This window comes from Thamnophis elegans, chromosome 5, assembly GCF_009769535.1.
Source record: "Thamnophis elegans isolate rThaEle1 chromosome 5, rThaEle1.pri, whole genome shotgun sequence".
NCBI classification, from domain to species: Eukaryota; Metazoa; Chordata; class Lepidosauria; order Squamata; family Colubridae; genus Thamnophis; species Thamnophis elegans.
In genome coordinates, this window is record NC_045545.1 from 33,704,284 (window position 1) to 33,722,170 (window position 17,887).

General features: G+C 38.3%; 1 protein-coding gene across 1 annotated transcript in view; it reads left to right on the forward strand.

The window, feature by feature from the left end:
* The first annotated feature begins 964 nt into the window (after positions 1 to 964).
* SLC26A8 (solute carrier family 26 member 8) overlaps positions 965 to 17,887 on the forward strand; it is a 41,736-nt gene continuing 24,813 nt past the window's right edge. The window contains exons 1-9 of the mRNA XM_032217845.1: positions 965 to 970; positions 1,070 to 1,257; positions 3,062 to 3,201; positions 5,420 to 5,536; positions 9,961 to 10,136; positions 12,634 to 12,798; positions 13,837 to 13,986; positions 14,804 to 14,886; positions 16,291 to 16,438. Coding sequence (XP_032073736.1) covers positions 965 to 970; positions 1,070 to 1,257; positions 3,062 to 3,201; positions 5,420 to 5,536; positions 9,961 to 10,136; positions 12,634 to 12,798; positions 13,837 to 13,986; positions 14,804 to 14,886; positions 16,291 to 16,438 — 1,173 coding nt within the window. The remainder of the gene's footprint in view (positions 971 to 1,069; positions 1,258 to 3,061; positions 3,202 to 5,419; positions 5,537 to 9,960; positions 10,137 to 12,633; positions 12,799 to 13,836; positions 13,987 to 14,803; positions 14,887 to 16,290; positions 16,439 to 17,887) is intronic.

The following is a 17,887-nucleotide window of genomic DNA, read 5'->3' on the forward strand; positions in this document are numbered from 1 at the left end:
TAGCCTCAAGGAATTTCATTCCCAAGAAAATGAACACAGAAATGAATGTAAAAAGAAACTATTAAAAAAAAACCTGTTCATTAATTATATAAAGCACTATTTTACTTACACTATTTTCTCCAACTACCATTTCAAAATATTCACCCTTCGAAGTTCCTATGTTTCCCTGTGTGTGTGTGTGTGTGTGTGTGTGTGTGTTTAAAATGCAGGAATAAAAATGCTCCTAACACACCACAACTTTAAAGGCTATTTTTTGTTTCAAATGCCAGACTTTCTGAGCCAACATTTTGGTTGCTAAGCAGGAGCGTTGTTAAGTGATACTGATATTATATAACACTTTTAATTAAGCGGGTACCTTGAATAAACATAACTTTGAGTTTCAAATAATACTGATTTCATTGTTGTCTTAGGTGACATCTGTGAAAAAAATTCAGGTGCTCAGGCATGAAAATGTGCCGCTCAAACACTATACTTTTCTGCTCACACTGAAAAAAAATTAGAGGGAACATTGGTCAGCATCAGAGGTGGGTTGCTCCCAGTTTGGCCTGGTTCGGCGGAACTGATAGTGATGATTTGGCCTGTGTCACAGAACCGGCAATGACCCAGGCTGGCCATCCCCCCATACCAGTTGTCCAGTCTCTTCTGCCATTTCCGACATGTTTCTGTGCATGTGCAGAACAATTTATGGTCAACTGTGCATGCGCGAGCAATGTGCAGAGCATTCGCGAGTGAAGCAAGCAGCACGCATGCAAAGCGAATCGGTACCAACCAGTACAGGAGTCCACCCCTGGTCAGCATCAAGGCAACTTGAGAGCTTTGAGGGGGAAGAGGGAATGGAGCTATCAGAGAGAGAGACTTCACAAGTGATTTTTTTTTTTTACTGAATGTTTTCCTATTCTGAGAACAGATATTACATAGTGAACATGAGGCTAATCGACAGAAACCAGCCTCATTCTGTTTGAACATGAGCGTGAGTTTCCGAAGTATTGTGAGCCATGAAACAATAGCACAAAAGAGACACAAAATAAAATGTTCTTTTAATTTAATAGATTTATTTTTTAAATGTCAGGATCAATATAATGAAATGGAGCCAGATATAAATACTATCAATGACAGAGTGCCACTAAGGGTGATATATAACATCAACAGAAAGGTGTACAACGAAGAAGAATTTGAACACGAGCATGACCAAAACATGTATTCCCAGTTCAACAAGGAAACTGAAAGCCCTAAACTTGGACGAAAGATCCAATGCAGGTAAGATTAGTCAGGAAGTTTGTTCCTCTCGATACCTGACTGCTTTGTTATGTTTCTAGATCGAACAATAAACCCCAATTTTCTTATGATATTATAAATGTTTATCATTGTTTACAGACTTTACTGTGCACAGTTTCTTCTCTTTCATGTAGAGCTAAATTAGCCCCAGTGGTCCAATCAATCAGGTGTAATAAAAATGCAATTATGAAGAAAAGAATGGCAACAGTGATAAATATGTAGAAGAACCGAGTTCCAATTTAAGATGGGTTAGATAGTGATACAGCTTCACATCAGGGTACCATTGGTGACATATTACAATGTCACAGTTCTTCCCTTCCATTGGCAACATTGAGTAAGGCAGAATTTGCAGTTGCTTACTGCAAAATCTGTTGTTAATCCCTAAAGTGATTCTATATAGGACAATTGCTGGCATGCTTCCAAAATGTACCTGGGTATGATGCTTGGGAACATGTGGTTTTCCAGCTCCAATTGTTCTGATTAATGTGGATTATTAGACCCCACCAAACTCAGGCCCAGTTTGGGAACATCAAGTGCCTTGAAGGAGCATCTACACCAGGGATCTAGAACTCGATCCTTATAAATGCCACATTAGTCCAGGTTCATTCACCTGGAGGCCACAGCATTGGTAGTCTTTCCATACACTGAAATAAAAATCTCTAGTCCCTACAATACAGGGGTGGGTTTCAACCGGTTCGCGGCAGTCCCTGCGAACTGGTTGGTCGGCGAACCCGGAAGTAAGTAACTTCCGGGAATGGCGAAGGGCCCATCCGCTTGCCCGTGCTCCTTACCCGGTTTTGACGAGTTCTGGCCTTCCACGCATGCGCAGGACGCATACAGCACCTGCGCGATCCTCCAGGAGCAGCTGGAGCATCGCACAGATGCTAGTACGCATGCGTGCACCGCGCGCATGCACGAGGACGCCGCTGGCCCCGTTCCAACCGAACCGTTTGGAACGGGGCGAGAAACCCACCCCTGCTACAATATTACTGGGGAGCTACCACTAGTAGCAAAGAGGGGGTGCAGCAGTGGCAGGGAGTATATGGGGAAGTGCAAGCTCCAATCTTGCCCCAGCTGCAGTGGCACCTGTAGGACAGGTATAGCTGTTCCTTGGGCTGTCCTGCCCAATTGCAAAGTTGCATTTTAATCTCTGAGTAATTTGATTAGTCTGAGTAATTGGCCTGTGTCTGCAATGACCTTGATCAATGTAAATACCCAATGTGTACAGGTAGTCCTTGAATCACAATTGAGCCCAAAATTACTGTTGTCAAGTGAAACATTTGTTAAATAAGTTTTGCCCCATTTTATGACTCTTCTTGCTACAGTTGATAAGTGAATCACTTCAGTGGTTAAGTTAGTAACACAGTGGTTAAGTGAACTTGGCTCCCACATTGAGTTTGCTTGTCAGAAGGTTGCAACTGTCATAAATAGGAACCAGGTACTAAGCATCTGAATTTTGATCACATAGCCATGGGGATGCTACAATAGTTGTAAGTGTGAAAAATGGTCATAAATCACTTTTTTAGTGCTGTTGTAACTTTGAATGGTCACTAAATGAACTTGAAGACTACCTGTACTCAGCTCTGCCCGTGGAGAGGATTCAAAGTGCCAGGCTAAGATTTTAAACCAAATTTTACATTTGGTCTATTATTTAACAAAAACATACAGGGCTGATGATTGGCAGAGTATTTTGTTGGTTTCAAGATTACCTTAGTATGTATCATAGAAACAACTGAGCCTCTTTTATCAAGATAAAAGATTGGCTTTCTATACAATCTTATTTCAGATTCTCATGTGCGCGGTTCAGGAAATTCATACTCAAGATGTTTCCTATTTTAAACTGGCTTTATACTTATCGCATTACTGAATGGATTCTAGGAGACTTACATGCTGGCATAAATGTAGGGATGGTGCAGGTTTTCCAAGGTAAGTTAGTCCATTTCTCATTTTCTATTTAAAAGCTTTCAAGGCGGATAATTTTCCAGTCTTTTCCACATATGGCAGTATATCCTAGGCCAGCGTTGGCGAACCTTTTCAGCACTGAGTGCTGAAACCAAAATGTATGCGGGAGCACTAAAAACCGGAAGAGCAGCTGCCCGATATGTATGCGTGCACCCCCAGCTGGTCTTCTGGTTTCAGGAGCGTATGCACGTGCAAAGACCAGCTGGTCGGCACAATGGGCAGCTCTGTCCAGTTTCTGGCACTCCTATGCGCCCAAAGACCATCTGGCATGGCCGCACCGGACCCCAGAAGAGCAGCTGCTGATGGCGTGCATGCCCAGAGAGAGGGCTCTGTGTGCCACCTCTGGCACAGGTGCCATAAGTTTGCCATCATGATCCTAGGCTGAAGCTCTCTTTGCTACTCTATGGTGAATAGAAACATATGGGGTTTGGACTCAGATAACAAACACAGCCTCTGGTACAGATAATCCTCGACTTATGACCACCACCAAGCCCAACATTTCTGTTGCTAAGCGAGACAGTTGTTAAGTGAATCTTGTCCCATTTTACGAACTTTCTAAAAACAGTTATTAAATGATTCGCTGCAGTTGTTAATTAGTAACATGGTTGTTAAAATGAAACTGGCTTCCCCATTGACTTTGCTTGTCAAAGGGTCGCAAAAGGAAAGCACATGACCCCCCTATTGAAGTAGCAACATAAACAAAATCATTTCTGATTTGAAAATTAATGTTCTTTATAAATTGCCCATAAAAGTGGACTCTCTCTACATGCTTCAATATTTGTTCATGCATTATTAAAGAACATCTGTATGTAACCTATGATGCACTAGAATCTGTACCACAGAGAAAATAATTCTTCTTTGTCTGCTTTATTCCAGATATAGCAGCCTGAAAGAATATAGTTTGGACCCAATAACTGTACTTTGCATCTTACAATCATCAATGTTTCTGGCAAAGTCACCAGAAATATGATTGGTTCTTAATTCTAGTTCTAATGGAAATAAAAATTGCTGCCTTCCAATTAACTTGAGTCAGAAGTAGGCATGGAACCACCATTGCCTTGTCCCTTTTATCTCCAACAACTGTTTACATATAAAATGTGATTTCAGGACCATACTTCATACATTTGTCTAGTAGTAGTAATAGTAGCAGTAGTAGTGATAGCACTAACATACTACATGTTACATTTAACATGTTTATATTCTACCTTTTTTCCAGTCAAGTGTTTGCCTATTTTATTCTCCTAGAGTCCTAGACATTGATATATCCAAGACCACTAATGGATTTTCATGATTAAGTGAATATCTGAATCTAAATCTTATCTGTGTCCAAAGTGCTCCTTCAACTAGCCAATCATTCTGAGCTATTCCAGGCTTGTAAATAATCAAGAAAAGGTTGATTAAAAACTGGCTCCAATCCAGCCCCACCTCTGCTATTCATCAATCATCTGCCACAGTTTTGCCCCTTGCCCACCGCTGGAAGAATTTAACTTTAAACTGTCAACCATGTACCTCACCCCATTCCTAAGAGGTCTGTAAGGGGGCGTGCATAAGCGCACCAGTGTGCCTACCGTCCCTGTTCTACTGTCCCCATTTATTCATACCCATTTCCTGTGTTCATGTCCATGTTTATAATTATACCTGTTATCTCGTACATGTTTGACAAACTAAATAAATAAATTAAATAAAATACAATAATTGGGTTGCTTAGATTCCCCTTTATGTGTCATTCACAAGATAGTTAGAAGGAAAGATATAGGCAACACCCAGAGATATTGAGAAGAGGAAAAAAGTAGGCTTTTTACTTAGATACATCATAGCAGCGATAGATGCTTTTTGTTTTTCCCAGAAAATGGTGCCATATGAAGATTGATTGACTCATCATGAGCCATCAAGTTGGAGTGGATTCTTAATGACCATAATTTGTCCTCAGCCTGGTCTTTCAGGTGTTCCAGTAATGCAGTCATTGTCACAGGTTGTCCTCTTCTGTTTCCTCCCGTCCTTCTGTCTTTCTCAGAGTTATAGATTTTTACAGCAAGGTCAGATCAATAACAGATTATTTATTAGAATAAGAAGTTATAATAAGATAGGGCAGGTTGGCTCTTCCTTCACTACAAATGGGCAATGAACTGTTTGCTTTGTATCAGTTTTGAGAGTATATTTTAAAAATATGCATTCCTTATAGGATTATCAGGAATAGTATTAACCGGATTACCAATTCCAGTTATAAATAATTTTTATTCTGCATTTTGCTGCTCTTTAGTATATGTTATATTTGGAACCTCGCGACATGTCTCTATTGGTAAGTACTATGCTATCTGTTCATTCCATTTGTATGGGGTTATTTGTCATTAGAAGTGATATACTGACTCATTAAAAAACTTGTTTTTGTTCATTTATACTTTCAAACATATTGACTTTTATTTAGTATTTATCTCTAAATCTTCTGTTAATACCATAGTTTTATTATCTGTCATCAAATAATTCACAAAGCTAAAGACAACTCTGTAAATATTTTAAAAAGTTACTATATCAAGTTTGATTTATCTGTTCAATCAATTAGTTTTATGACAAAATCATGACCCTTGTAAGTTCTCCATAGTTCTTCTCTTAGCAGTATTTTATACTTGTTTCAATTTAGATAGATGAGTTTATTTGTAAAAATTTGGAAGTTAAATAAATTATTTTTCTCTTTGTAATTTCTCTTTGTAATCACTCTGTGTGAGGAGAATAAATTGCAAAGGTTCTTCTCTGAAATCCAGACATAATTGCTGGTAAAAGTGGGTCTCTTACCATTTTCATGCTCTAAAAACACCTCTATTTCAGGCTTGACAGCAGAGTGCAACAGCAAATCACAGCTCTCCAAATACTTAACTCTTTACTCATCTCTTGATTTGGCAAAAGATTCTCAGACATGACTTGGCTAGATGAACAAACATGAATTAATTAATTAATTAATTAATGAAACAAAAATGAAGTTTTAAACACAACAGTTGATTGATTATTGCAGTACAATGAAGTCAGAACCTTTGTCTATAATTTTGCTGCAAATTCTAGGCTTTTCCCTATGTTCTTTCTAAGGTAATGAATACTTGATTTATTGGCCCTGGGTAACTGAGAAATGTTTATATAATGATTCTCTAGCCTAGAAAATGACTGACTCTTGTTTTGCCAACGTCAGCCCTTATACTTTGGAAGAGAAAATAAAGCTATATACACACTTCTACTCTCGTTTCCACTCTGCTGCGCCTTAGTTAATAGGCCTGTCAGTCTTTTTGGCAGCTGTCTGAGAATCAAAAGTGATTGTTCATCAAGTACATTTCCAATAGAGTTTTTTAAGCAAGATTTATTGAGACTAATAGGATGAGCTTACAATATTTCTAGAAAATGAACTATTTTCAGTTTAGAACCAATTCAGCTCCATGTTTATGCCCTCTACATTCCACAAGATGGGATGTAAAATAATAAATGTAAGTTATAGAAGGCTTCTTTATGCCCTTTCCTATTCTGGTATTTTATAATTCAAAATTTCTTGAGCCCTTGAAAGCTAAATACTGCTAATTTATTAGACATTGGTGACTGTTAATAATGAATCAAATGGTAAATGATTAGTTCTTTCTGATAGATGAATGGCAGTTCATGGGCCAGTAAATAAATATTGAAAAAGATAGGGAATATCCTATTAAAGTACTCTCTATACCTGTGATGGCCAACCTATGACACATGTGTCTAAAGTGGCATGTGGAGCCATATCACCTGGCACGTATAGCGTTGCCCATTCCTCTTCCGGGTTTCTGGTGCGCATGCACATGCGATGATCAGTTGGCCTTTGTGCGTGTCGCAGTGCCAGAAACTGGAAGAGCTCATCTTCCATTTTCCGGTGTGAGCAGGTGCGCTTGCCAGGTGATCGTCAGGCATGCATGTATACCAGTAACTGGAAGACTAGCTGGATGGTGTGCATGCACACACCGGAAACTAGAAGTTCATTTTCTGGCATGCGCATGCCCCCTGGGCAGCTCCTCTTCCAGGTTTGTGGGCCCGAAGAGCATGCATGCTCCCTTTTTGGCACTCAATGCCGAAAAGATTTGCCACCACTGCTCTATACATTTTCCCCGTCAAGATAATGGAAATTCAGGTTTTTCAGCAAATACAATGATTATTATAATTTCTTTGTGTGTATCTTCTCAATCTCTTCATGTTAAAAAAAATTATATTGAATTTTTTAGTCTAAAATGCAATTCCAAATTAAATATGATCATTTGAATTATTTTATGTACCTTATGTCATATAATAACAGTTTTCAGTTTTAGGACATCATTTGACAAGTTACATCCCCTAAGGGGAAGTGCATATCCAGCCAATGAAATCCTATTTTTAAATATTCATCTGTTTATTTTCTATTTATGGTTTCCATATTGCTTATGTGATATCACAGTTTCACTTAGCATATCTTATCTAGATACACAGTCAGTGACATTTTTAAAGTTCTGTTCTCTATTACCAGTTTTCAAAATTTCAATGCTTATATTGCTAATTGTATTATCATTTCGGTGTTTCCATGAACCAGTTTTATGTCATTTTGGCAAAAAAAAAGCAATACCCCAGAATGGTAACACCCACCCAAAGTACTCTCAAAAACATTATAAAAATTGTGAAAACAAATGTGGTTTAAACTACAACTATTTTAACAATTTATAGAAACCAGACAGGCTGGGATTGAGAATATATCACAGTCTCATCTCATCTCATTTGGAAACCAGGACCCAGAGTATGGAGGAAGAATGGAGAGGCCAATCAAGTACAGTAATCCCACGGTCATTGAACCAGTTTTTGGTGCTTTTGGCAAAAGTTGCTCTCATCAGAAAAGAGGACTTTGGACCACTGAGCAACAGGACTTTGGACCACTGTGCTTCATTAAGACCAGGGTCAACGCAGCCGTCTATCAGGAAATTTTGGAGCACTCCTTGCTTCCTTCTGCAGATGAGCTTTATGGGGACTTCATTTTCCAGCTGCCCACACTGCCAAAAGCACCAAAAACTGGTTCAAGGACCATGGGATTACTGTGCTTGATTGGCAAGCAAACTCGCCTGACCTGAACCCCATAGAGAAAGATGAGAGACATGAGACTGAACAATGCAGAAGAGCTGAAGGCCACTATTGAAGCATCCTGGTCTTCCATAACACCTCAGCAGTGCCACAGGCTGATAGCTTCCATGCCACGCCACATTGAGGCAGTAATTGCTGCAAAAGGGGCCCAAACCAAGAACTGAGTATATATGCATGCTTATACTTTTCAGAGGTCCGATATTGTTCTATGTACATTCCTTATTTTATTGATTGCATGTAATATTCTAATTTTCTGAGATGGTGGATTTGGGGTTTTCATGAGCTGTACGCCATAATCATCACAATTATGACAAATCATGGCTTGAACTATCTTGCTTTGCATGTAATGAGTCTTATCTCATATATTAGTTTCACCTTTTAAGTTGCATTACTGAAATAAATGAATTTTTGCACAATATTCTAATTTTTTGAGTTTCACCTGTAAGCCACCGGAACTATGGTTGCCCAGGATTGTCTCTTGAGTCTAGATAGTAAAAAATCAAATTACCTAATTGAGTGCCACTCATCTGTAAACCCCATAAATCTCTTGATTTAAATTTCCTGTTTGAAATAAAAGTTATATGATGCCAGTTTAGAGGAACTATATAGCATCAATGGTTGACTAATGGTGAACATGAGTTGGACTTGGGTATGTTTAGGTTAGGATCAGGCTCTATCCAGCTGACAAAGAGTTAATACAGAGTCCTGTAAATCTGGTGAATCTCTCCGGTGATGATTTATGGACAATGGATTGAGCATCACTGTTGTTGAGTGGCCAGTGATGTAACTTCTGACATCAGAATACTAGAAGAAATAATATGCAGAGAAATAATTTATCTGTAGGTTTGTTGATTTGTTTATATCCTGTCTTTATTATTTTTTACTAAGTGATAACCCGGCGTTGTCCAGGGATTAATTTATAGGGGGGAAATGTCTGGACCAAATGTAATTTCTAATGTTGGATTTTCCCCCCTTACCAAAGGGAGCCCCCTTGTGGAATACTGTGAAGCTGTTACCATGGCAACTCTGCTGCACTGTACAGTAGAAGCCATTTTACAGCAGTACAGTAAAGGCCATTTCAAGGTGCAACAGGCTGTATCATAATAGAACACACACCCCAAGAGGTGTTAGGGGTATCTTACCCCCACAGTATTTGTTTCCAGAGAGTAAGTTGTCTGTGTACCAAGTTTGGCTGAAATTGCTCGAGGTGTTCCAGAGTTATGCTGGAACACACACACACACACACACACACACACACACACACACACACACAGAGCCATTTATATATACATAGATAAATTATTTAAGGCAATGAACATAATCAATAGTACTTTCTTCTTCTATTTTGCCCCAACAACCCTGTGAGATGAGTTGAGCTGAGAGAAAGTGACTGCATCAAAGTTACTCAGCCAGCTTTCATGCATAAGGTGGCTCTAGAAATCACAGTCTTCTGGTTTCTACCCTGGTGCCTTAACCACCAGACCAAACTGGTATTCTGAAAGCATTTTATACTTTAAGCTCTTTAGAGAAATGGTAAGAATTGCCTTGTTACAATTAATATGGTACTGGAATTTATATTGGCTTTGGCTTTTATCTTGAATTTCTGCTTTTTGGCAACAGGTTCTTTCAGCATTCTGAATGCAATGGCAGCAAATTTTCAGAGTAGTCTTAATTTTAGTATACAGTTACCAATTAATGGCACTTTGGCCAATGTTTCTGATGAAAATTTTATGCGGAATTATATGGAAGCAGTAACTCACACTGCATCTACTACATTTTTTGTTGGGATTATTCAGGTAGGAAACACATTTGAATTATCATTTCTTTTTCTTACCCATGTTTTTATTTATTTATTGTAAGTGCTTTAATGTCACTTCAGTTAAGTTAACACTACTGTGTGTGTATCAATAATAGCAATAAATAGCATTGCATCTTATTTCTGAGAGTAACTGATTCTATATGGGTAGGAGCTCTGGTAGAAAATGCCGACTTTTTAAGTTCCCTCCGTCTCACCTCATAGAGTGTGGAAACTCTTGGTATTTTCAAAGACAGAATAAAAATTCAGTAACATGTAATATGACACATATTTAAACACAAAAGTTAAATGAAAGTTAAATCTTAGCTGAGTAGACTTTCCTTCTGAGTGTATGGCGTCCACAACTGACTTGCTAAAATCTCAATATTTTTAGACTCCATTATTCTTTTTCTGATGCATAAAAATTCTATATACTAATTCTACACCAATATTTTTAAGTTAATGTCAGGCATGCCTCATACAGTATCCAAGAAAGAAAAGCCCCAACTCTATTTGAGTAGAGATAAAGGTACTTTTACTAGACATGAAATGAAAGCAGCTAAAGAAAAACAAAATCTGAGACAAAAAGGCGTGAACATGTACATATCAAAGGTTTACCCAGGACCCTCTGCCCAGTTACCCCAACCCAATGTTCAATCTGCAACTCCCAAAGGTGTCATGTGGGGTGCATCTTCAAGTGGCCTCATTCAGCTGGATATTCAGAGACGGTTAACCTTGACCAAGCCTAAACACGAGCCATCAGCATGCGCAGAAGATGGTGAGAACAAAACTCCCTTCATGATAACTCCTCCAGCACCAGCAATTCCCCCCCAAATACCACCAGCCCCCACCCTCCCTGTTTCTATGGCAGCCGATAGGAAGCAAGCAAAGTAGAGGCTGATAGTTGTATTTTTGGCTCTGATGTACTGAAAAAAATAAACAAATTATTTGCCTTTATACAATCTTTCTATTGCCTTTAAAATATAATTTATTTTTTATTCTTTGTCCACTGTATTTTATAGTAGGGTTAAGAATAACATGGAAAGAAAATTAGATCTTAAGGAATGTAAAGAGGAGAGAACAAACTTAGGAATTACTGTCTGATAACCAGAAACATTTCACCTTGCATAATAGCTGAAATTCAGAAGATTCCTAAAATCTGCTGATATTTGCCTGAGGACATTGAAAACATTCAAGAGTTCACCAGAATTATGCAAGGTTTCAATTATTTCAAATGAAAACTCATAAGATTTCACCCAAGATAATTGTTGTCTGATGAAATTTCACCAATTTTGTTTCTATGTTTTTGGTATTGAGGGCCAAGAAGAGCTACTGGCCCCTGACATCGGTTTATCTCAGAACATTGACTAATTTGGAGTCATAAAGTAGATGATGTAACAGATTAGCAGAGTTGGAAGGGACCTTGTAGGTCATCTAGTCCAGTGTTTTTCAACCTTTTTGTGCAAAGGCACACTTTTTTCATGAAAAAAAATCACGAGGCACACCACCATTAGAAAATGTTAAAAAAATTTAACTCTGTGCCTATATTGACTATATATAAAGTGTTTTTCCCACGGCACACCTTACACTATGTCATGGCACACTAGTGTGCCGCGGCACAGTGGTTGAAAAACACTGATCTAGTCCACCTCTGCCCCATCCATTGGTTGCTTGTCTAAAAGGCCCCTTCCAATCTGGAAACTCCAGGGGAAGGAAAGAAGGCTGAATTATTATTAGCCAAGGATATTTTTCTACATTTGTTTTAGAAAAAAAGATGATTTTCTAACTAAGGAAAAGAGATTCAGAGTCAAGTAAGGTGAAGTAAAATGACTTAAACTTTGACTTAGACTAACTTTATTGTCACTTTGAATGTAAATGTAAATGTCCTAATCGGCATACATTAAACTGAGGTTTTGTTGCATACAGCTCTCAAAGGGTCACTACCTCCAGTATACACTACATAAACATGACAGAATGAATGAATGAATGAATGAATAAATAAAATTATGCATATATACCCACATATATTATATGACACAGAGAAAGAACATAGTCTAGTTTAGAAGTTCGTTCCCAAACTTCCGGTTGGCCCGTTGCGGCCGTTGTTTGCACTCCCCGGACTTCAGGAAAGCCTCCAGAGGCTGGGAAGGGTGAAAAATGGCTCCAAAGGGCCAACCAGAACTTTCCAATTTTGGCATGCTGTAAGATTCGCCATCACTGTCATAGGGAATGTCACAGATATCATCGGGAACAAAGCTGTTACAAAATCTGGTAGTCCTGCTAGAGATACCTTCAAGGACAGAGATATTTGACAATACTTCTGTCCTTGCAAAATATTCACTTGGGTTTTTAAAAAAATAGTATAGTTTTTTAAAAAATTTCAGGTGTATAATAGCAAACTGTGGAGAAATAAGCCAGCTATTGCAGTAAATTGAGGTTTATGTTTTCCTTAAAATCCCATTTTCTTCTATTTTAACCATCTCTTTTGTTCTTTCCAGATACTTTTGGCCATAATTGGCTTGGGATTTGTTACAACATATGTCTCAGAGAGTCTCATGAATGCTTACCTTACAGCAGCAGCATTACATGTGATTATATCACAGTTCTCTTTCATCTTCGGAATTGTAATTGATTTTCATTCAGGCCCATTGTCATTTTTTTATGTGAGTAACTTTCCTATTTCTCGACAAGAATGGGGAAAGGAGAAGTCAATATTAATGTAGTTCCCACGAAGAGTAAAAGATACTAGTTAAAAGTTTTATCAAATTCCTTCATTTGTAAAGATATAACGAGTGGTTACAAGTTACAATGCACATACGAGGAATCGTAATTCTCACCAGGGGCTTAAGTCTTAAGTTCCCTGTTTTTAGGCATTATTATTTTCTTTATGATATGCCGTTGTCTTTCTTAAAACAGTGAGGACAAACCAACCCACTTTAAACAGGGTGGGACTTAACTTCTGAATAATATCAAAGAAGTATAGCACAAAGGTCTTCGTTACCAGATCAGGTTATCTGAGGGACCACCCCTTCCGAGTGGCATTTACTTGCCCCATCAGGCTCAGCAGAAGAAAACAGTTGTGGATAGTGTGTATCCATAGGGTAGTGTCATCTGGTAGGACCCAGGATGAGGGCCTTCTCTGCTGCACTATGGAAAATACTATAATTATCCCCAAGATAGGCTAGTGTGCCATGACATAGTGTAAGGTGTGCCGTGGGAAAATTACTTTATATATAGTCAATATAGGCACAGAGTTAAAAATTTTTAACATTTTCTAATGGTGGTGTGCCTCATGATTTTTTTCATGAAAAAAGTGTGCCTTTGCACAAAAAAGGTTGAAAAACACTGCTCTAGAGGAACCTTATAGAAGGGTTTGAATCCCTAGTTTTGCTATCTGACCCAGAGTTTAAAGAGTGGCGTGGAAACCCATGAAAGGGTTTTTGGTTCTTAATTGTTTTTAATACATTTATCTTATTTGTATTATCATCATTATTGTTGTTGTTATTTATTTATTTGTACTGTGTATGCTTTAGTTATAAGCCTCCTAGAGTCATGTGTGTGAGATAGGCAGCTATATTTATTTTTGAAGAAAAAAACGATGTCCTTTAAAAGACTGTTGATTTTTACAATGATATTATTAGCAGCAAATTAACGTGCAAGAATTAGTTCTGAACATTTTGCTGACATTTTCTTTTTTTCAGAATTTGGTATACTACTGCATGGGCCTCCCTAAAGCAAATTCCACTAGTATCCTGCTGTTTTTGCTTTCTTTACTATTGCTGAGGGTCAGCAAGTGCATTAAAATAACTTATAAACACTATCCTATTGAGTTTCCAATGGAGCTTGTTTTGGTAAATATCTGACATTTTTTCAACAAAATTACATTTATGTTCCCAAAATCACAGTTATGCAAAGGACTTGAATTGGGTCATAGATTGATGCATGAAACAGTTTCCTTCAAACATTGTCTTTCTTTAGTACAGAACTGAATTTTAAGGATTTTGCTACTCTTTTATTTTGCTTATATTATATTGGCCTTAAGTTCTCCACCAAGAAAAATAAGGAAATATTGCATCTGAAAGAAGCATTGTCCCTTATTATAATTTATTTCAGGTCCTCTGCTAAAACAGTTTTACTGCATACTTCAGATTCAGGGGATAGTACACCATCCCTTCTTTGCCTTCACTGCAGAGACAGTAAAAACATTTTGTCCATTATTCTGATAAAACCCAATTTTATCTAATAGTGTTATGGTCTATTATTGTCCTTGGGAATGCATTCTTGGGAAATGGAGATTTAAACATTAAACATTCTGCCTTAAGTTTCAGTATCAGTGAAACTTGCTGTTGGGGAAAATACTTTTCTGACTATGAAACTTCCCCCTCCCCTAATACTAATCTTTGCACTGGTGATTGTATCCTACTGTTTGTGGTAACTAATCAAAAGTCTGCCTTGTTTGGCATTATACCACTGAATATTATTACAGTCTATTTCAATGTCTGGCTAATATGGGACAGTTATTAGTCCATAATGCTAAGATAGATATTGACATTGTAATTGCCATTAATCAAGGCTGAATTTGAAGGTGTACAAATTTAATATTGAAATAAATTTAAATAAGTAATATTCATCTCAAATAATATAGAGTGCATTGTTTTTCTTTTACAGATTATTGTTTTTACAATGCTTTCTACCCAAACCCATCTACATTCCGAATCTAGTCAGGGAGTTTTTACAATGACTCCCCACAAGTATGTAATCTAAATCTAATACTATGTATTTTTCATACATGTATAAATATGTACTTTTCATGCTATTCTCTTTCAGGGTAAGATATGCATGGGGGAGAAAAGGAAGAACAAATAATAAATTTAAAAAAATAAAAATAATGAAATAAGAAAAAGGAAATGAAATAATAATGAAATTGAAGAATTGGGTAAAGAACTTAGTAAATAATACCCCAGCTTGAAATTCCCGTGAAACATTTGCCAACGTATGAACTGAAAGCTTATTCTCATAAATATTTCAACATTGCTAACTTTGTCAGTCAAATATATGCTACCATCTCTATTTGTGTCCATGTGCATACCAACACCATTTAGTCAAGCCAACAGTGTTGAAATATTCTATATACTGTAATTTTGCTTTGTACTGTACCTGATAGGGCCAGGATTTAACATTTACTGAACAGTGTAAAGTGTCATCAGAACAGTGTTCTAGTCATCAGTATCATATGAGGACCATCAGTATTCTTAAAGAGCTATCATTACTGTAAACCTTAAAATGAGCTAAAAATAATAATGTGTTATTTTATTTTACTTATCAGATTTATTTGCCATTCATATCACAGTTCCAGCAACTCTAAATTGACTCTTTAGTACTGTGCAGAATGTCAAATTTTCTTTTTAATTATTATTTTATTTCATATGTAAAATACAAAGAAAAGTAGAAATAAGAAATCAGGGGAAGGAATGTCCAAAGTGATCTTTGAATGTTGCTTTGGAGGACATGGAGCAGAGGTTGGTTGCTACTAGTTCGCACTGGTTCGGGTGAACCGGTAGTGGAAATTGGCACTTGCTTGCCGAACTGGCAGGGACGGCAGGCTTGACACACCCCCAAACCTGTTCCCCGGTTGCCACGGCTGTTGATGGCCTTGTTTTTAATCATTTTTTAATGTTCTGCGCATGCGCAGAATAATTTACCCTCAACCACGCACATGTGTGCTACGAACCGGCAGCAATGCTGACAGCAACCCACCCCTGACATGGGGATGTCTGCGTAACTCCTTAAAATGCCTCTCTCCTTCACATGGTAGCTGTGAATGGCAGTTGTGTGACTGCTTTATTGAGAACAGAGTGTTGTCTTCAATATCCAAAGCACACTTTGGGGATCAAATTTAGTGTTGCCCAAGCCTTCTATAGTCTGCTGGGAAAACATTATTTGTCCTAATTTTAAGTTTTTAACAATAAGTACATGAAATTCAATGTTTGAAATCCAAGCAACAAGCACATATTTATTTAGCACCACTTGCTTGGTGTACAAAATTGTGGGTTGAAAGAGATGGTGGTAAATAAATAGAGCTATAGCTTATATATTCTAATCAAAGTATTCAAGGATGTTCTTTACACAGGACTGAAGCATCTCTTTTGTTTCAGGTTTCTGCATCCTACACTACCTGTCTTCTCAAAACTGGACAAAATTATATTACATGCTTTATCTCTGGCAATAGTAAGCTACTTCCTTCTCATTTTTGTGGGAAAGAAGTATGCAAGTATTCACAACTATCACATCCGACACACTCAGGTAATAGTTATATATCACAAAGCAGAAATTGATGGAGCTCTGGGAGAATAAAAAATATATAATTAAATATACTTTCCCATAGATTTCCAGGGTCTGTGGAAGGCATGCAACTCTGTAGTCACTATTTGTCTCCAAGGACATTAGAGATACATTGGGACATTTGAGATAAATATGAAACACAAGCAATTCTTCACCAATTTAACTAATCAGTCAAAAGCCTTTGCATAGCTTCCTCCGGTGCACCAGTTGCATACTTTTCTGGATCAGGAGACACTCCAGACCATCAGTCATACTCTAGTCACTTCATAACTTGTTTGTCGCAATGCACTTTATGTAGAGCTATCCTCCGAAGTACAGAACATGGGCAGTGACCAGGCTACATCATTAGCTATGTTTCTGGTTGCAATTCAAGATGCTGGCTTCGATCTATAAAGCACTGTGTGGCACAGGACCTGTAATTTGAAGGGATGTCTATCATCTCCTGTGGTGTCTATCCAGCAGGGATGTGCAGTCAGGGGAGGCAGGGGAGGCAGAGCCTCACCACTGTCGTCATGAAAAGAAAAAAAATGTAAAAGGAAAAAGGCAAGAGCTGAGGTCAGGCTGAGCTAGTTGCTGCCAGAGTCACCATGGATGATTCTGCTTAACTGTTTAAAAAAGCCTCTTAAAAAGTGCCCTCTACAGGAGGAGGCAGGAGAACGACGTGCCTCATCTAGTCTGACTTTCGGGGTTTTATGATCATTCGAGCAAAGTTAAGTAAGGGTTAAAAGCCTAAAAATTCCTGATGTAGGTGAGGCACATGTAGTTTGATTGCAGGCAGAGCCACGTTGCCTTTTCAAACATACACACACACACACACACACACACACATACACACACAAAAACACATACACACAGCTGGATAAAACTATATAAGCCCAGCTTCACTGATTACAAGTTTGAAAAGGCAACGTGGCTCCGCCTGCAATCAAAGGTTCGATCGGCTCCTCTCTGGTTTCTCTGCCTCTTCTCTCACCCCAGCCTACAAGCAGGAGGTGAGTCGGTGGGTGGGCTTTATTGCGTTTCAGGCATTTCCCACCCAGACCGCAGGCTGCATTTGCAATGGTGGAGGTGTTTGGGGAAGGCAGTAGGGGAATGGGGGGGGCGGGGTATGGCAGAGAAGCTGCTTTCAAGCCATTGGAAAATATATCCAATCCAACTTCTGTGTTTGTGTTTGTTTGAGAGAGAGTGAGTGAGAGAGGGAAGGGGGTAAGAGAGATAGTCCAATCTAACTTCTCTGTGTGCGTGTGTCTGTTTGAGAGAGGCGGGAGGGAGGGAGAGGGAGGAAGGAGGGGGAGAGAGAATAAAAAGAATGAAGGAAACTTTTTCACAAAAACAAATGCTGTAGCTTTAAATCGGAACTGAGCATGCCTGGCTGTGGAATTCTGGGAGTTGAAGTCCACAAGTCTAAAA